The following is a 21,857-nucleotide window of genomic DNA, read 5'->3' on the forward strand; positions in this document are numbered from 1 at the left end:
TTTCTCTCTGAATCTATTTTTAGGAACTGGGACTTGTCATTACTGGAACTCTTCCGGTCTTCAACATAACCGGCCAAAATGAAAATAAGACGAACTTAAAGGTTAAAAGTTAATTGATAAAATTAATAATAATAAATGATAAACTATGACGTTGAAGCTCAGTGTGGATAAGATATTTCTATAAGGAAATACATACAATGTAACTCTCTCATGAGTTCCAAAGTGAAAGGCAACAGCTGCCTATGTGATAACCACCTGGGAAAAAGGAAATGCAGGTCAAGTTCTTGGTTCCCCAGAGCCAAGATTCGCTTAACTGTATTTAACTATGACCTGATGAGAACACAAGTTCAGACTCTGGGAGAAATTACATGATGAATGGGCAGTACTATTGTGTGCACATTTTTAAATGTGTATGAGCTATCCTTGGAGTTTAGAAAGAAAAACACAAAAAAACCATGTTGATGTTTGTATCAGATGTATATAGATGCCTTTATAGAATCACTCTTATTCCAACTCCCATTCAAATAATAGGGTTTTTTTTAATGTCATATAACTTAAGGATCTGATTTAAATGAATAATTCTCTTCCTTTTTTTTCTTTTTTTTAAGATTCGGGAAAATGACTTAATAAGTTTCATAAAAAAAATCTTAATTTCTGTAGCACTGGTAATAATGTAATAAGTGGTACCGACTTAAAGGTCTAAAAGTTTTTAAAAATATGTATATTGTACTTTGTTAAACTGTCATTTTTTTTAAAACACTTGATTTAATAGTAGGTTTACATTCCTATTTCTTAGCATGCATTAGGAGGAATTTAAGAATGGAGAGGAAGTTAAGATTTTTAATACTCATTTTATAGTTTGGTTGACATTCCTGATTTGAGGGAAATTTATTTCTGGTTTATGATATAATGAAGTCTGTTGTACATAAGCATTATTTGTTCACATATTACAAATTTTAGTTGCACTCCTTATTTTAATAATGTGGCCATAGAAAACACTGGTTATTCCTCTTTGGGGGCCCATTACCATTCTTACATATATGCTGCTTCTAATTGTCATAACTCATGAAGGAGTAATTCTCTAACTCCTCAAACAGACTAAGGGATTGCTAAATTGGGGGAATCTGCTCCGACTAGAATTGGTTCATGGGAAAAGAGCACAGTTCTTCTTTCTCATGCTGTGTGCCCCTACACAAAATTTAAAGTGTTCTTATAGTAACTACTAACTGAATTTTATGATTTCCTTTGTAACATTTGATTTATTTTATAATTTATGTAATTATATTTAAGACAACAATTCCTGATTCTAAATTTTAACACTATTTCAATCCTGTGTCCCACAGAAAATTATGATAGCAATTTACCACATGGCCTTTTTGATTTCCAACCTAAACTGTGATGCCCATTTTTTTGCTATTTAGAAGTTAGTGTTTTGAGGATTTCTACTACTTTATTACAAATACGATCTTTTGCTTTTCACACATACGTAGGCATTATCAGCAGCAAACATCCATGGTTTTTTCATTCTATATTGCCTAATTAACTTTAAGCTAGATATTTTTGTGATTTCTTAATCATAGTTTACCACAAAGTCATTTTACACACACACACACACACAAACTACAGCTGCTGACTGTACAGTAGCAATTAAAATAAAAATTAGGCGTAATGTGTACAAGAAGTAACAAATTGAAAATTTCACGTATCATTTGTATCTTAGCTTTAATCATTAAGATTTCACTTTTTGGAGTTCCCGTCGTGGCGCAGTGGTTAACGGATCCGACTAGGAACCATGAGGTTGCGGGTTCAGCCCCTGCCCTTGCTCAGTGGGTTAACGATCCGGCATTGCTGTGAGCTGTGGTGTAGGTTGCAGACGCGGCTCGGATCCCGCGTTGCTGTGGCTCTGGTGTAGGCCGGCGGCTACAGCTCTGTTTCGACCCCTAGCCTGGGAACCTCCATATGCCGCGGGAGCGGCCCAAGAAATAGCAAAAAGACAAAAATAAATAAATAAAAGTGTTTCTTGTTTAAAAAAAAAAAGATTTCACTTTTTGAACTAAATAATAATGATATAGTTGTGGAAAAATAATCAAAGATAAGAATTACTGAAAACTGATATCAAAGGTACCTCACCCTCATCTATATGTGTGTGTGTGTATGTGTATGTATGTGTATATATATTTAAACTAGTATGGAATACAACCATTGTTATGCAAAAAGATGAATATATATAATAATTATGGAGAAATATGTCAATGTTTGGTATAAAGTATATTACCTTTTTTCCTGTCTTATAGAACCAGCTGATTCTTGGTGTGATGGGAGTTGATGTATCTTTGGAAGATATTAAAAGACTGACACCACGTTTTACAGTAAGATGAAGTTTACTCTTTTGACATTTTTTTCTGTTTTAAAACTCTGTACTAATATAGCTTGTCCTTAAAGCACTTAAGTCATTCTCAGAAATTATGTGCAGTTATCTTGGCAAAGAAATTAATATTAAAGGTGATATTAAAAGAATATGATACCATGTTATCCTTTTTTGCTTTAAAATATGTATTTAAGAATTTTTTTTAAAGATTTCTGTGGATTTCTGAATGTGACTCAGCAATCTTTAAGGTTTTTTTTTTTTTTTTTTCATTTCACATCATTTGCAGCTGTGCCCCAATGGCTATTACTTTGCAATTGATCCTAATGGCTATGTTTTATTACATCCAAATCTTCAGCCAAAGGTATGTATATAATTTGTTTACAGTGATTAGTATCTGCAAAATTAAGGATTAAGTTTCTTAGTAGGTTAATCATTCTTAAATTCACTATATAGCACTAAGTATAGAGGAACGTTGTAACTGTAATGTTAATAGATGACAAAACCACAGTTTATAATATATGCAGATGTGAAAGCAGTTTTCATTTTCTCTTGCCAATTTAGCTTGCCAATATTCCTATCCACTCTCTAGCTGACCAGTGTTCCTACCTCAAAGGCAGCCATTAACATCTCCTGGGTGTGAGCTTCACACATTACACTTGTTACTTTGATTAAAGCTATAAGGTAGTCAAGGAAGCTGCCTAGATAGGTGTCAACATCTGATAGCATCATTCATGCTGCTCATTACATGAACCGTTCCCATTGCCCTTTTCTTCTAGTAATTATCTTACCCTTCTGTTTCCCAGAGTGTTTTTCTTTCTACTTGTAAAGATATATATGGAATTCAATAAGTAAAACTCAATGGGGTTGACTTCAGGAATGGGAAGGGTTTATTAATCAGTGAGTTATATGGAAGTGATAAAATTCTGTACATGAACCATTTTATCCTAATCTTTATGCCTGATTTCTCAAGATGTAAAATACTTTCCTAAATGTCTCATCCAACTCATTTCACTTTTCATTAATGTTTCACAGGTAGGATAAAGCTTACTTACCTAGAAGAAATTTGGCATAAGAGCATCTTTAAGTTATTGTTTATCTTTGAAATTATATAAGCATCTTCAAGTTATTGTTTATCTTTGAAGATAATATTAAAGATACTTTAAACCATCCCATAGGGAAACATATGGAGACTTATGTATACTATTTCCTTCTCCCTAGTCATGGATATTTGCTATTAGTAGTGCTATTTTAGGACACATACAAGTATGTGCGTACCCACAGATACATACACACACAAAAGCTGAGTCATTAAATACTGTTCAAAAAATACTAAGTTGAAGGAGTTCCCTGGTAGTCTAGTGGTTAGGACTAACATTTTCACCACCTAATTAACCTGGGTTCAATCCTTGGTCTGGGAACTGGGATCTCACATCAAGCCTTTGCACACAGTGGCCAAAAAAACTCCCAAAAAACCCACAAAAAACAAGGACCATTGATGTTGAATGTAAAAATGAATTGCTAAAATTAATATCTGTACTTTATTTCTCACTTCAGACTTAATTATTTTTTTCATATAAAATAGATTATTATCTAAGTATTTGCTAATCATATGTAGTTGCTGATCACCCTGCATTATTTTTAAAGTTTTTATTTAATTATAAATGTGGTATAAACATTTTTTCACATTATTATTAGTCTATCATAGCTCTTTAAAAACACATCATTTAAAGTCACTTTTAATAGAGTTGTTTATAATTGGTTAATTATACTATGATTTTTCTGTAATTGAAAATTTTTATCTTTTTTAAGATTTTTTAGAAATTTGCAGTATTATTTTTATGTTTATATATTTTGTATTATGTTTGTATATCCAGTGTGTTTTAAATTATATTGCCATAAGTAAAGTGATTTAAATGCAGTAATAATGTAATGCCCTGAAGGGTGTGAAAGATCCCTACTTTTATGATTTCAGGTCTCAACTCCTTCCCCAAAAGGAACTAAAATAGATCATACAAAAAATAATAAAAAAAATAATGAAAATAATGCACATATGATGTATATATAAATCTATCATTTAGAGGTATTTATTTTAAAAGGGTTTTCCATTTTTCTACATTCTTGTACTAATAACCAGTATTTATGTAGAAAATATTTTATGACTATTTGAATGCTGTTAACATATATTTGGCTCATATAAGAAATAGTCAATTTACTGAAATTCATAAAGTTACAAAGAAAATAGAAATTCTATAGAAATCCGTATTAAATAAAGCCCAGGTGATTTTTCCTCAAGATTATGTTAGCTTTACATGTTTTTATGTAGGACATTACTAAAAGCAAGTATGCAACAGAAAAACTTTTAGAAGAAAATATTATTTTAGAAAACTATTAAAAATAAAATGTTTGAACAGTAAACATTTTTTCTAAAATTAATGCTTGTGAATTAAATATGCTTGTTAATTCTCATCATTAAATATTATAATTTCTTTTTGTGAGTGACAGTGCTTGCTATTCAGATATAGGAACCTGAAGGATGATAGTGTAAGATAGTTGTTTTAGAAATTGATAAATACAGTTTTGAAATTTGTGGAAGGCAGAATAAGTGTCCTAAAGCCAAGAATATCAGGAAGTAAAGTAGCTATGACTCTTTTGTATAGCTGCTTTTCTAGGAAATCATTAGTTATCTTCTCAAATGTGCTGTCTCCACCATGACTACCTATTGACAGAAGCTAACTTATGTAACCTCTTTTATTCCAAAATGCATCTTAGAGTTCTTCCTTTTTGTGTCATCGAAATAACCAGATTGGGTATGCTTATTAGATACCTCATTTTTATCAGTCTCATGAAATATTTATTGTATAGGAAATTATGCATTATTTACATTTGAGAAGTCCATATTTAAAATAAACCTACCGTGTTATCATTTAATTCTCCATTTGTCCCACAGATAGCACATTTGGTATCACTACCAAAGGCACAAATTTTAAGGTTTTACGATTAAGACTTCAGTATCCTATAATATCTATATTTTAACACATTTGATTCATATAACTTCTTTAAAAATTCTTTTTTTTTTTTTTCTTTTTAGGGCATATGGAATTTCCCAGGCTAGGGGCTGAAACAGAGCTGCAGCTGCCAGCCTATGCCACAGCAACACAGGATCTGAGCTACACTGCAGCTAACAGCAACACCAGATCCTTAACCCACTGAGTAAGGCCAGGGATCAAACCCACATCCTCATGGATAATTGCCAGATTCCTTACCACTGAGCCACACTGGAACTCCCATCCTGCTTTTTTTTTTTTTTTTTTTTTTTTTTTTTTTAAATCATCATAAAAGTTATCTGAGACAAACCGTCTTTCTCATTATCTACTTTCCCACTTTTTTCCTAGAAATAAAAGGAAAATACTAAAAGCATTTTGAGTATTTTTACTAGCATAAAATGTTTTATTTTGCTAAAAACTTTTTGAGTATTTTTACTAGCATAAAATATTTTGCTAAAAACTTTTTGAGTATTTTTGCTAAAAACTTTTTGAGTATTTTTACTAGCATAAAATTATTTTTATTCACTGAAATTACTTTTGAACTTTCACTTTATTGTCTCCTCATGAATTTTGTGATGCCTGTTTCTGATGGAGGAAATACCTGACCAAAATTGACGATAGGATAGAAACCTTATCCATGTTGCTATGTAGTATGATGAATTACCATCTTTCTGTTGCTTCAGCCTATTGGTGTAGGTATACCAACAATTAATTTAAGAAAAAGGAGACCCAATGTTCAGGTAACTGTGAATGAAGTCAGCAGTGCCTTCAAATTTGCTAAATCAGAGTTGAGATTAAGCTTCTCTTCCTAAAAGCATATAATTAATGCCGCCTTTCCTGACATCAAGCTTCCAGAGCATGAGACGACTATGAGCATCATTTCTCAATAAACTGGAGCAAAATCTTATTAATGATGGCAGAGGGTATGCATTTGGTGACTAAAGATTGCTAGCAAATTATGTAATAATAATGTTAACAATCAGGGTAATCACAATGAGATGGCTTCTTAAAATTAAATGTTATTAAATATTGTGAAATTTGTGTTAAATCCTTATAATCCTAACAATTTGCTTGTAAAACTAACTTCTAAATGGAAATAAAAATACAATTCTGATATATAATTTCTATAAATCACACAATTTAAACATTCTTTTGAGTTTCTAAAAGTATTTTTGGATTAGCACTTAGAGAAATTTCCCTTCACCTAATTAAAAATTGTCTGAAATTGCAAATAAATATTGTCTGGTAAACTCACTGCAAATTCTCTTCTCTGTCGGCAATTTAAACATTATCCCATGTATGTGTATTTCTATAAGTGAACCAGAAATAATCAGCCTAAAAAGATACTTCCTACAGTTGAATAAAATTTAGTAAGAGCATTTCAGAATTTCAAAAAAAAATTCAGTATGACGTAAGGTTTTAGATATAAGCCTATTATTTCATTTAAAAAGCTGGTGATATTATAGTGAAGAGGTAGTATAGTATTAAGAAGAGATCATTAAGGAACGAATTAGCAGAACCGAGTTGCAGTTTGTTTTACCTATAACCAACACTATATCCTTGAGTAGTTCACCAAACGCCATAGTATTATAGTTTCTTCATCTGAAAAGCAGGAAGATTAAACTAATAATTGTTTTCTACCTTACATAGTATGTTAACCTAGGAAATTAAATATATATGTATGTATGATATGGGTAGATGATAGATGGATGGATAGATCTATCGATCGATCCCAAGCTCCATCTCCTGAAGATTCTGATTTAGTTTGGCCAGGGATGGGACCCAGGCTTCTGAATAGTGTTAAAGCTTCCCAGGTAATTCTGAAGTGTAGAACCAGTGGGTTAATCAGCTTCAGTTTCCTTCTAGCTTTAGAATTCTTTGACAATCTAAATTTCATCTTATATAAGTCTTCATAATTTTTATGATTCCTGCAGAAGTTAAAATTGTATTTATGCCTTTTCTTGATTTTGTAAATTGATTTATGTTACTTCTTGCATGTTTCTCTTTGTGGATTATCTTAAATTATACTCATTGCAGTCATGTACATTTTAGTGATTTTTTTTTTTGGTTTTATAGTATTTTCAAATATTGCATGTAAATATTGTAATACAATTTTAAAATAAACAAGCTAAAATGGTTTGTTTTATTTTCGTTTTCCTTCTAAGGAAACTTCAAATGGCAAACTAGCAACCACATAAGACTTCTAAATTGGAAAATATTTTTTGAACTATGCAGTATTTGGAATAATACTAATTGGTAATTATTTCAACTTAAAAATTTAACAACACTACATTCTGCCTTTTGTTTTAGTTCCACTAATAGTATGGTTGTTATATCAGTTGCTATGCAAATTTTATAAGTGAGAATTTTTAGATATTTAAAATATCAAACAGAAGTATTAGAAGTATAGGGACTGGATTCTAGTTCTCAGGCTTCTCTTTGGTGCTTTCTGATGAGAAGATTCTGCTTTTGAATTTTTCAGTCACTGTACCTGTGATGGGTCTTTAACAAGTGGTCAGCCAGATTGCCATTTCAAAAGTCTAAATTATGCATTGACATTTTTCTTTTATGATTTCCTTTTCCTCTGTGTCTTTATATGTTGGATTGGGACATGATCTTCATATTGCCAATTCTTCCTGATAATGCCTCCTCCATGCATGCTGTTTGGGTCTGGTCATGCTATGCATTATCCATTGCATGTAAGATAATATTCTTATTTCTGTTTATATTTTATCATTTTGGTTATTTTGTCTTCGTTTTGCAATGAGTTAAATTTTTAACGCTGATATGAGGGTGTTTGTGTGAAAATAATTTATTTCCTAGGACTTTAAGCAATTCTAAATAATATTGTCAACTTTGAAACATCCTTTTCATAGAGACTTTCTCAGTTTTTTAAACAAAGGACTAGACTTATTTTCAATGATAATTTTTATTTTCTTCTTATGAAATATGTTACTTTTCTAAAGGGTGTTTGATTCTGAAGCAGTAAGATGCTGCCTCAGCAATGATCAATATTTTCACCTATTGAATAGTCTAATACTTTTCAGTATTGTAGCACCTTCTGAGTCTAGATATCAAGTTCATAGGCCACAAATATTTTTTTCAATAGATGTGCCAGGCACATTTGAGATTTTTTAAATTTACCTTTAAGAATCCCCATTCATCGAAACCCATGAGTATGTTTTCATTATTTAAATTGAGTTATACATTTGAAGAGGCATTTTTGTCATAATTATAAATACCATGTTTACTGTGTCATTCAGCATTTGTGATAGGTTTAATTTTAATACATTTTAAATTATTGGCTTCAGTGGCCAGTCCTCCCAATACAGAGATTAGGATAATGATGATCTGAACATATTTTCAAAGAGCCTGTGTGGCTGACATAACTAAAATTCTAATGACCTTAACAACATAATTTGTATTTATTACTTCTAATTAATTATCATAGTTTATGGTATTTATTTTAGTAAACATTAAAAATTAAAAATTTTGTAATTGTAAAATTGTAGATACCTATTCTATGTTCTTGTGAGCTTTGAAATCCAACTACGGCATGTTACATTACTTAGTGTTATAAGCGAATAATATTTTTTGTTCATCATGTATTTTGATATCCTCATTTTATGATTGACAATTTTTTTAAATGTTATGGGAGGTAAATTTACCACGTTAACAGCTTCATTTGTATTTGATGTATTTATATAAATAAATAATCTGCCTGCTGTTCCATAGTGAATTTTACTTCTTATTACATACCATCAAGAAGATCAGTAAGAGATGTCAAAGCACAAAAATAATATTTAGTAAACCTAGGAGTTATTTCAGTTAGACTTCAATCATAAAAGCTAATCTTTATTAAAATCCTTATGCTTAACCACAAACTTTATATTATAAAATTGAACTTAATTTGATTTATTAAAAATTAATACAAAATTTCTGAGATTCAAATATATGAAGCAAACTTGCATCTTTTCTTTATGCATTTTAAGGAAGAATAAATTTAGAAGTTTGTTTTACCTAGCACGTTCAAATATTTTAAAACTTTTCCCTCATATAATTTATTTTTATAGAATACAAAGAGTGTATATTACTTACATGTCACCTTTGTTTTATTGCCAAATATGTTATCCATATGGCTGTATTTTGCTCTTTTCAAATTCCAGTTAAAGAAAAAAAGCTGTAAGTGCATCTTCAAAAATCATATTCCTGCAGGATTTGTGATTATAAATGTGCTAACACAGTACTCAAAACTATCTCAAGTTGCTATTTAATTAAAATGTCTGCTGCATTTAAAACTCAAATCCCTAGCGTATTTATTATTTTTAAAATATACGTGAAATAATATATTTTATACACTTATTTTGTCAGCTCTTTAATATACCTTAGGTAAGTGACTTCTATGGAGTTAATTTCATATTTAAATCTCTCTTGAATTATTCTACATACAGCATCATTTTACAGTGTAATATATGCTTAATTATTATTTTCTGTGTAGAACCCCAAATCTCAGGAGCCAGTAACCTTGGATTTCCTTGATGCAGAATTAGAGAATGATATTAAAGTGGAGGTGAGTGTAATCAGTTGACCTGGACAACACCCTCAGGTCAGATGCTGGGATTCTTCCAGTCCACAGACATACATGACTGACACATTATTGTGTACTCAATAAATGTTATTATTAATAATTATCCTTATTGATCTGGCATTGCTGTGAGCTGTGGTGTAGGTTGCAGACACGGCTCGGATCCCACGTTGCCGTGGCTCTGGCGTAGCCTGGTAGCTGCAACTCCAATTGGACCCCTAGCCTGGGAACCTCCATGTGCTGCTGGTGCAGCCCAGAAAGGACAAAAGACAAAATAATAATAATTATTATCATTATCCTTATTAATAGGGAAGGCCCTCTCAAAGGAACTGACATGCAATTTTGATTTTGAAATAAAATAGAAACTATCAGTTTTGAATACAAAGACAAACATGGCAGCTTCTTTCCTCACATTGCTCACTGGAGAGCTGAATGGTTATATTCCCTCCCACTTTTTTTTTAACTCTATAGCAACATTCTCCTCTATGTTTTTTAACTGAAATTTATAAATTACAGTTGTACCAAAATACTAAAATAATTCTATCTGGGGAAAGAGAAAGAAAAAAAACTAAGGTCATACCCAATTTAAAATATTTGTCCATTTTCATGTGATCTTTTTTTATAATGATTTTTATTGTTTTCCATTATAGCTGGTTTATAGTGTTTTTGTCAATTTTCTACTGTACAGCATTGTGACCCAGTTACACATACATGTATACGTTCTTTTTTCTCACATTATTATGCTCCATCTTAAGTGACTAGACATAGTTCCCATATAATTTTTTTTTTATTTTAATGATGTGCTTGAGCCTTATGTGGCAATCAGGCTAAAGCAAGCAAATATAGGAGGGGTTAACATACTTAAAAAACAGGGCAACCACAAATGAAAACCAAACATTACATTCACAAAAACTGAAAAGTACTCAAGCATAAAACAAATGGAAACCATACAACCAAAAAAAGAAAAGAAGAGAAATAAAGAGTCAATTGGAAAACAAGGTCTAAAATGGCAGTAAATTCCTATCTATCAATAATCACCTTAAATGTCAATGGACTGAATGCTCCAATCAAAAGACACAGAGTGGCAAATTGGATAAAAAAGCAAAAACCTACAATCTGCTGTCTACAAGAGACTCACTTTAGGGCAAAGGACACGTATAGATTGAAAGTGAGGGGATGGGAAAAGATACTTCATGCCAATGGACAAGACAGGAAAGCAGGAGTTGCCATACAGACAAAATAGACTTTAAAATGAAGGCCAATGAGAAAGACAAAGAAGGATACTATTTAATGATAAAAGGATCCATTCAAGAAGAGGATATTACAATCGTCAATATATATGCCCCTAATATAGGAGCACCCAGATACCTACAATGAATACTAACAGACATTAAAAGGAGACTTTATTATCATGACAATTACTATTATTTCTGTTGTACTGATGATATATTTGAGCTATAGGACATTAAAGAGCTTATCTCCAGTTAGTCAGCTTAAATAGCAGAACCAGGATTTGCACCAGGACCTTGTGCTCCAGAGCAGAGATTTTTAAGTTTCTTTCAGATGGATTAAATCCTCTTATCTATTCAAATACCACATTTTTTTTTATAATTTGTCACAGTGTGTTTTAACCTGTACTATTTTACATGTATTACACATTTACTGTCTCAATGTGAAACAATAGAATCTATTTATTATAATGATCCTAGACCAAAGCATAGTACTGGGATGTTTCAGTGATTAATGAGTAGTTGTTGTAAAGTGTTGTGACAGGATAAAGTAGGATCACATAATGGTGTAAAGCTTCATTTTTGGACTCACACCCCTCAGTAACTCTAATAATATTATTTAACCTCTCAAGTCTCAGTTTCCTGTCAGTTTCATAAAGTAATTGACCATCATCTTATTAATTACATTTCAAAAATTAATGAATAGTTGAAAATATTTTGTTAAGAATTATCTGGTTATTTCCAGATAATGAAAAATAATGATAAGGTAGTTATTTTTAAAAGAATATTTTCCTACTTCAGTAGGTCAATTGAGGATCTGCAACAAAGTAATTGTTTCATTTTCCCTTAGATCCGAAATAAAATGATAGATGGAGAAAGTGGAGAAAAAACATTCAGAACTCTGGTTAAATCTCAAGATGAGGTAAGAATTAAGTCCGGTTTATTCTTAAATTTTAAAATACATTAATAATGATTGATATTGGTGGTATGTCTAATCTAGTAAAGCAATATTTATTTATAAAGAAGGGATGTTTCTGGTAAACCAGAATTTTTGAAATTACTCTTTGCTGGAATTATATTTTCAATAAGATTTTTAACTGAAATTTTTATAAAATAATGTGGCTTTAGATTTCATGATGTATTCTTATATTGTTAACAAAATGTTGAAAATTATATTTTGTTTCCATTTTTTTATTGTTAGAAGAAACAGAGCACACAACATGTTGTGCCATTAGTTTTAGGCCAATTCAATCATACAGATTTGAAGTTACTACTTAATAGCAATATGTTTTACATGGCTTGTGTCCGCAGATGTACTGTTGAGTTCCATACATTAATTTAAAAAGCTTTTTTTTAGTTTTTGTTTGTTTGTTTACACTATCATCTTGCATTTAAATATGAAATTAAATCAAGGGATAGTAGACCTCGCACCATAAATTACTGGCACAGCTCTGTAGCAACTTATTTTATATTGACGTGGAAAAACTCCTTGTATATGAGAATTATGTCTATCTGTATCAGTCATATGTGGAGTAAATACACACATACATTTGCGTATTTGAAAAGTATAGAACCCAGAAGCCTTTGAGCCTGGAAATTTAATTTAAGCTTTTTAAATAGATCTTATGTTCTTCCTTTCACAATCTCATCCATTTTAAATGTGATATTTCTCCAGAATTTCTCAGCAGATCTTTCCCTGAGACGGAGCTAGGATGTAATGTAGTATTTCCTATTTTTATGACGTGACTTTCCTCATTTTAATATTATGAGTATCCATTGACCAAACATACAGGGAGGTATATATCAATTTCAGTCTTTGTAGAAACATCAGTTTTGTTTACTTAGCCATTAGCCGAGCCATTTACCCTGTCAGTTTTTAGAAGGAAGATGTAAACCATTCAGCAGTTCTGCCAACTTCTCCGTTATTCTGCCAACAACTCTTTGACCTGCACATTCTTTCAACTTAAAAATCAATTTTAATTATATTAAGTTACTTTTGATAGTTCTCCTTCGATTTGCTGTAAATTCTTTTTGACTAATACCCACCTTAGACTTTTCAGTATTATTACTGAAGAAAATATTTTATGTTTATTTCCCTAATCTGATACTACTTTTGCTTTTATTTCTTAAAACTTGCTGAACAACACTTGCTTGACAAGGTTTTTTATAAGTAGTAAGAAATATGTAAACATTACTTCTTTTAATTATTTTAAGAACATTATGTGTCTGAAAATAATGCCTTTGGCACTCTCTCCTCTCATCCTCCACACACATCAGTAAAGCCATGGGGATATTTGATGTATAGAGGCAACATTATATAGTTTTTATAAAACGAACTTTGCATCATACATTTTCCTTCATCCTGCCAATTAAAGCCCTCTTTAAGACTAATTTCTTCATCTGTAAATGTTAGGAAAAAAGAGTGTTTCATTTACTCCAGGGGTTCAATTAACTAAGACAATGACTGTAAAATGCTTAGCATATTGCCTAATACCAAGTAATACTTAAGTGAATGTTATTATTCTGATGAGGAGGATAAAGCTGGAGGTTAACTAAAAATATTAGAAGCTACATATATATCATCACTATACCTAATAGAAGAATGAATTATAATTTCTTCACTGCTATTCAGTACCTATGTAAGAAAGATTCAACATCCATGAAGTTATTTAGCTTTGTACTCAGTTTCCCTGGTGGATGTAATTGCTTTTCTAACTTTCAGTGATACTGAGTAATTAGTCTTTTATGATAGCTAAATATTACAATAATGGCTGAATAAGAATAGTAATATACTAATCATACATTTGGATCTAAGACACACTGACTGCATGAACTGCCTGATATTCTTTTTTTTCCATTTTCTAAAGTTTTATTGAAGTATAGTTGATTGTTACAAGTTTGTGATAATTTCTGCTGTACAACAAAGTGATCAGTTATACATGTACATACATCCATTCTCTTGCAGATTCTTTTCCCACATAGATTATCACAGAATATTGCATAGAGTTTTCAGTGCTATACAGCAAGTCCTCATTGGCCGATCATTCCATATACCTCAGTGTGCATATGTCAATCCCAAATCCCCAGGCCGTCCCTCTCCCTACCTGTTCCCTTTGGTAACCATAAGTTTTCAAAGTCCATGCGTCTATTTTTGTTCTGCAAATAGGTTCTTTTGTATCTTTTTTTAGATTCCACGTACAAGTGCAATCTTTCACTTTCTGAATAATTTTGCCTGGTATGCCTGATATTCTCTTAAACATTTTCATTCTCTACTATGGATATATCTAATACTTTAGATTCCTATTATTAAAATTTATTTTTTAGGAAATGTTTTTCAAGTTTGAAGGTCAATAATTTGGCATAAATTCATAAGATCTCATGCTTAAACTTCTTAAAACTTATCTGTGGGTATTTTTTTGGTCCTAAAATTTTGCTTCAAATACACACCCATAAATAATAGATAATTATAGAATAGAAATACATCAGACATGTGAAGAAGGGTATTGAGTGACCACTGAACTTGTAAATAGATCCTAGTGTTCTGCTCTTCATATAAATCCACATAGAATAAAAAGTGATAATAACCATGTCCAACTATTTTTTAGAGATATATTGACAAAGGAAACAGGACATATACATGGACTCCTGTCAATGGCACAGATTACAGGTAATTAACTATTTTTATATGTGTGCTGTATAATGGATTATTCAGTTGTCTTTCACCTATTTTTAGTAGCCATTTTCCATTGGATTAATATTGTTTTTATATATTCATTTTCAAGCTATTTTTAATGCAGTTAAAATTGAAATGTTATCCTTTCCAATATTAAAATGCATTAGAGTTATAGATTCTTATTTTCAAAGAGGAAAAAGTGGGAAAAGGCTAGGAATATAAGCTTTAGAAATGAAGGCTTATATGATATACATATATTTGGTGTTTTGTATATTTATGTTAGTAATGATAAATGTCGACAAAATCTTCTTACTTTGTAGTCATGACTTACCTCCTCATTTAAATTGTCATTTAATTTACGTCACTTACATTTAAGTTGCAAATTAACTTAATAATAAAACATAACATCATAGTATAATATGATATAAAATATTCAATAAATATAGCATTTAACCCCATGTGTAGAAATTCTGTAATATCCTGACTTGTCCAATTGAATGTACCTTGGAAAACTGGGCAGACTAGCACCCTAAAATTTCTTGGAAATTCTCCATTCTTCGTCACTCATTGAGTGTTTTCTTCACTTACTCTTACTCTAAGGTCAAAGCTTTCCCTGTGGTCCTGCTTCCCACATCTTCATAATATCAAGGCAGATATGAACATGTTCTTCTTGTTAACTTGTTCTCTCTTCCTCCTCCTAACACCCCATCTGTGGATCTCATGTCATCAGACCATACCACCCTCCATTCCTCCCTTTGAACAGTCATCTCCCTCTCATTCCTCTAATATTTTGGTTCAAGGATGATTGCCACCCTTTCCTCCATTCACATGGATTGCTGCTTCTCAAACTGTTTGCAAAGTACCCACATTTATGTTAAATAAAATACTGAAATAAACTTTGAAAGAGATGAAAAATTCAAGCTGAAAATTTTTTATTATATTCCATAGACATAAAATTAGTCTGTCAAATTGCTATAAACATTTCTAAATGCTTAATCTCAATTTCTATACTAACTAGTCATGAGCTGGTAATATATATTTTGCAAATGGCCAGGTTCCTGGGCACACTTTAAATACCATTGACAGAAATGATTTTTTGGTGCCTGGACGCTCTCTCTCTCTCTTTTTTTTTTTCTTTCTCCTCTTCTCTGATGATCCTATTATTCCCCTATCTTAGCTCCATAGCTCTCTCTCTCTCTTTTTTTTTTCTTTCTCCTCTTCTCTGATGATCCTATTATTCCCCTATCTTAGCTCCATATTCCGAAGTCGTGTTTTACAACTCTAGCATTAGGACTTCAACTCCTTCATAATCTTAATGTGATATTCTTATCCAACTTTCAGATTACTACGTTTAACTTCCTACCCTTTCCTCTGAAAGCCCAATTGCTACAATCCTTTGCCTCAACTGAGACCTGAAATCTATCAGCCCTTCTACCTTTTCAGAGCTCGTGCCTTCTTCATGTCCTTGTTACCCCTCTTTATTCAGCATGAATTCCTAGAGTCTTAATACATTCACACTGTTAAACATATCGTCAACTCGCTACATCAAATACTTAGGTTTGGCAAAAAGCAGTTTGGTCAATCCCAGTGCTGGTTAAATTAAATTATTACCAACACCACACTGCATCCACACAGCTACAAATGGGAGAAGTAAAATATTCTTTGATAACATCACCTAAAATTCAGGACCTCTAACCTCAAATGGAACTCAGTGGTCCTGGTAATGTCAATACTGCAGTAAATTTAGTATGCCTCTAGATGACTTGTGATATCTTCTCTTCTTTCCTTAAACCCGAATCTCTTTTCCATCCATTTTCTCTCAGGTGATGTCTTTATTTCCTTTTTCACAGAGAAATACACCACAGTACATAACTACTTGCATATATATTTTCATCTACTATTTCTATTTCTATTCACAATGCAATAACAAGAGTGATTTTATTAATGCTTGAAATACATTGTTTCACTTCTCTACTCAAAATTCTCCAGGAATTTGCTATGTTAATTACAGTAAAAATCCAAAGTTTGTCAGGGCATCTGACCTCATTTACCATCAGTTCTCTGAAGTTCTGTCTCGATCCTCCACTGAACCACCTTCTTAAGCTACACCATCTTCCTCATAATCATTGGGCCATTCTGCCTCAGGACCTTTGCACCTAAAGTTATTTCTGCCTAAGGTGATTTTTCCCTAGGTATTCACATATGTATCCCATCCTCACACCTTCAACTAGTTTTTGTCTTCTCAATAAGGTCTTCCCCAATAATTCTACTTAAAATGTCCAGTGCCTCATCATCATTTGATTTTATATATATATGTGTATATTTATATATATATATACATATATATACACACATATACATGAAGCATATATAAAGAAATTTATTTCTACAATTAATTGTTTATCTCTTCTCATTAAGTTATAAGAGGGCAAGTTTCTAATATTGTTAGATTCTAAGTTTGTTGCCTTCTTCATTTAGTTTTTAATTCTTCACTCATAATACAGTGGCACACAGTGGACATTCTGTAAATATTTACACAATTAAATTTTCAATTTGACTCATTAAGTCAAATTCAGATAACAGTATCCAAATTTCCATTGAAATATTCTAATGTGAAGGACTCTGACTGCGTATTAATAGGCAGTTAATATGTAGCCTAGTTAATAGTCTACAATGGGCTCAACTGTTACTTTCCAAATAAAACCAAACAATACCCCTCCCCCACTCTGCCCCAGATCATACACATAACTTTTCAGGGGGCCTTGAGTGCTGGGCATTTCCCTAGAGCTGTAATGTGGTTATCATAGGATGCCATTGTCTTTTTGATCCTGAGAATGGCAGACAGATTAAATCAAAAGAGAAGCACATGATATTAATGTCATGATATACTACATTTTCCAGCCTTTCTCCATTTTTTCAGTTTCTGACATAAATTTGAATCTAGTGAGAAAGACTAGAACCACTGTTTAAATTATTTTACTTGTGTCTGTCTACTAATTTCTGTCTCTCATTTCTATTAGGCATCTCGTTAAACCTTATACAATCTTTATGTACATACCTAAATTGTTATTTTCCTTCCTCTTCCATGTGTATTGCCACTTTTCATTTTTTGGATAAGCTTATCAAAAGGTGTGATGGCAGAGAGGAAATCTGGGAGCTCGTCTCTTGAGAGATGATTTCATGATAAATCAAAGTGCTAGATGCACATGTAGGAATGTGCTTTCTTCCTTTGTGTCTTAGACAGACAGATTACAAGATGGAAAAACTGTTCCTTTTTTGTCCCTAACAGTCAGTATGATGGTTGCTCATACTGCAGTTGTAATTACACTCTGGGGGAATTTTAAATTCTTATTTTACCTCACCTCACAAACCCACTCATGAACACAGGTGACCAGATTAGTGTTTTTTTCTCAAGTTCTGAGTAGGTCTCTCCTTGTTCACACAACTTCAGTCTCTTGCATTTTCATCCAAGTTTTAAGTTTGGACTCTCAGATCTGAAATTCCCTCACACATTCCTTCCCTAACCTGTGTAATTGTTGTTTCTTCTACTGCACTCCCTATACAAAAATCACTATCCTCTGGACAGGCTTCAACTTCACCACTTGTGTTTGTTTTCTTCACACATTCCCTTCACAAATCTACCATTAGTCCAGATCAAATCAACTTCCATTTATAAGTACTCCCCTGAATTTCTACAAATCAATTCACAAATAACAAATTAGAACAAAATATTACATCTAAATTGAAGGTGAAATGGCAGTGTTTTTCTTTAATGATGTATCAAATTTTTCTGTCTCTTTAAGCCTTAATTAACTTGATTAACTATATTTTGGAAATAGTAATATTTTAATAGAATGCTCTCTTTTTGATGAAGAGTTGCATTTTATTGTGCTATAAATGATTGAGTTGAAAATGCATTATATTCCATTTAACTAAATTAACCATGTTTATAGGAGTCACAGAAATATTACATGGGTGACCATCCATCTGGTGGTCACTGGCTTTATTAGAATTTAATCCCTAGGAGAAAATAAAGCAGCCTTGGTCTGTTGGTTTAATGAGGAGAGAGATAGCAAACACTGCATATGGCAGCATCATTGACTTGGAATGTTGATTAAAGATCTTATCTGTTATAGGATGAAGAAATAACTGTTGCCTCAAAAAAAAAATCAGTAAATTAAGTGTAGCTATATTTTTCTATGAAATAAAGTATAGCTATTAATAACCTGAGATTTGCAGACCAATAAAATGTATATTTGATATGTTAATTTTAAAACTGTTCCTCATGGGTTTCCACACTATTTTTTATGGTACATGAGATGTAACCCAAGCTTGTGTGTGACATTGTAGCAGCCACATGATATAATGTTATCAGTTTTAATTTGAAGTTTCTCTTAGCAATAAGTGCTGATAGAGCAATAAAAATGTCCTAATTTCCCTGGAGAAGAATTTGTGGGAGACAATCTTTAAATACTTACTAATTCTGCTCTACATTTTATAAATGGCAAGTGAATCTTGAAAGGTCATCTTGCTTTCAGACTAATTGCACTGCATATTTTAATTTTAATCTTTGCCTCCACTTAAAGGAAGTTACCTATAAAATGAATGTGGAGATTTTCATTAAATCTACATAACATTTTATTTCTCTGACCTTTTCCTGTAAGAAAAGTCTATGAATTACTTAATGATGGAGAAAGATTTGGGAATTGGAGGTAACAAGCGTCCACTTATTTTGCTATCTTGACTGCATAATTAAATAGTAGCAAATAAGCCCTTGCTCTTTTCCTCTTTGTAGAGTGGTTTTAACATTTATTTATAAGAAGGAAAACCTGGAATTTTATATTTTGTCCTGTTATATATTGTTTATAAATATATATATAACAGGATTACAGTTTGAGCATCCATCCCCAAAGCCTGGGAAACAGGAGGCTTGAGTGATTATAAGGAGATCTTCTACAAATGCCCAGAAATACACACCTGTTCCTGTACACTGCTAAATTTGGGGTTAAATTTTAAAAATAAGTGCTGAATAACTTAATTGGTTACATGAATCAAGCATCATTTTTTCAAAGTAATTGCATTGGGAATCTTAGAAATACCTTCATTTTTGGCACCAATTATTTTGTTAGTTTCCATCTATATTCAAGGGATAGCAAATTCATTTGTAAATGTATGTGTGATATAGAATAGTTAGTTATGCTCTGCACATGCATATCAGCCATTGTGAAAGTAGAATTATACACAGGCAATTTTTACTGGGAATTATGAAATATTCTGATATTTTTTGACAGTTCTAACATTTTACGTGTAATTGATAACTTCAAAATGGGTATGGTTACCTGTCTTAGAAGTTTGTACAGTCATATTAAGACAGGGTTGGATGACAGGCTTGTTTGACTGTTCTTGTGTCTAAAATATTCTGAATTTGGCTTGGTTTGCACTGGACCTTTCCTCCAGGGTGTACACCTACCATAAGACTACAGTAGCCCCATGGCTCTTGTAAACTATTGAATTCAAGACGTTTTTCCTATTTATTTAATAACAGTCTACCAACTGATATGGGATATCTACAGTTAATGAATTTGAAATACAGTTACAATGTTGGGTAAAAATCAGTGAGATGAGCAAGTGCTCTAAAGGAATCTGGATTTCCCCTTCAAAAGACATGAAGAAACTTGCCTAGAGATGAGTTTTACAATATTTGGTATTTAACCCCTCAAAAGAGTATATTTCAGATTATTTTATGAATTGTGTAATAGTAATGATAATAATACTTCTTCCATTATAATTTTTAATTTTGTACATTTGCTAGCAAGCACTATAAAGTTATAGGTGCTTCATTAAGGAGGAAATAGCCAATTTATATATTTAATTTGCTTAAACATATCCCTAGTATCCTTCTATTTTTATCAATAAAGTATTTTAATATACTTTTCTAGAAACATAAAACCCATGACATTTATAATTAATGGGCTCACATAGTAGCTTATTTTCCATATGTCTCTTCTGATTCCCTGCAATGTAGAGAACTGGATGACTCTGGATGGCGAGACCGAACTAAGTATCCTATTTGCTGAAAGCATTTTCCTGTCAAAGTAATATGTCTTTTCCTTCCCATGAGGAAGATCTTTGGATTTTCCATGAACTTGATGTGTCTTTTTTTTTTTTTATGTTTCATTTTTTGTTTGTTTGTGTTTATGCTTCTCTTGTTTCTATTGCAGTTTGGCCTTGGTATTACCAACCTACAGTTTTTACTATATAAAAGCCAAAATAGAAGAGACAATAACTCAGGCCAGATGTAAGTACTGTGAAAGCAACTTCAGGGTCTATTTTTTCTCTCCTAGTACCAGAGGTTTAAATATATCTAGATTTTGGAATACCCAAGGCTTATATATTTTAGTAGGTGTTATTACCAAATCAACAGCAATGATTCTCACCCATTCCAAACATGCAAGGAACAAGATATATTCTACATGGATAGAATATGAGCAGGTACTCCAGTCTCACTGGCAGTCCCCACCACCCTTCCTGCCTTGCTTTGTGCTTGTAGAATCATTGCATTGCTGTGTCCTCTGTTGCTGTCGTTTTAAGGGTCTGCTAGCCGGCGCAAAATGTTTCACATAGTCTCTACTCATGGCATCGTGCTAGTAAAGTTTTTTTTTTTTTTTTTTTTTTTTCTTTTGCATTTGGCAAGAATGATACTATGCTCCACATTTTTAATTTTGTTTGAATAAATTATATTGCACTGGTCTTTGGCTTTGGTTTGGCAATTAACTTTCTTCTAATTATCCAAATTAGTATCTCAGTAACTCAAATGGGTTAGTTTATTTATTAATTTTTTTAAGCATCATTTGGAATGTGGAATTGTTATTAACACTAGTGCATATTTCAAGTCATTATCAATCGTTATCTTGTTTTGGATAGATTTAGTGAAGTAAAATGACCATCATATCCTTTG

At 31.8% G+C, this 21,857-nt stretch overlaps 1 protein-coding gene across 32 annotated transcripts in view; it reads left to right on the plus strand.

The window, feature by feature from the left end:
* CACNA2D1 (calcium voltage-gated channel auxiliary subunit alpha2delta 1) overlaps positions 1–21,857 on the plus strand; it is a 484,107-nt gene that overhangs the window by 402,000 nt on the left and 60,250 nt on the right. For 12 of the 32 annotated variants that reach the window (XM_005667683.4, XM_084974631.1, XM_084974634.1 and 9 more), the window contains 7 exon segments: positions 24–101; positions 2,295–2,369; positions 2,655–2,729; positions 9,911–9,982; positions 12,077–12,148; positions 14,832–14,893; positions 21,121–21,197. In XM_005667683.4, the coding sequence (XP_005667740.1) occupies positions 24–101; positions 2,295–2,369; positions 2,655–2,729; positions 9,911–9,982; positions 12,077–12,148; positions 14,832–14,893; positions 21,121–21,197 (511 nt within the window). 32 annotated transcript variants of the gene reach the window in all.

Source organism: Sus scrofa, chromosome 9, assembly GCF_054392235.1.
Source record: "Sus scrofa isolate SSC_HxYL_T2T_F1_AM1 chromosome 9, Sscrofa_HxYL_maternal_Yorkshire_Landrace_v2.0, whole genome shotgun sequence".
Lineage (NCBI taxonomy): Eukaryota > Metazoa > Chordata > Mammalia > Artiodactyla > Suidae > Sus > Sus scrofa.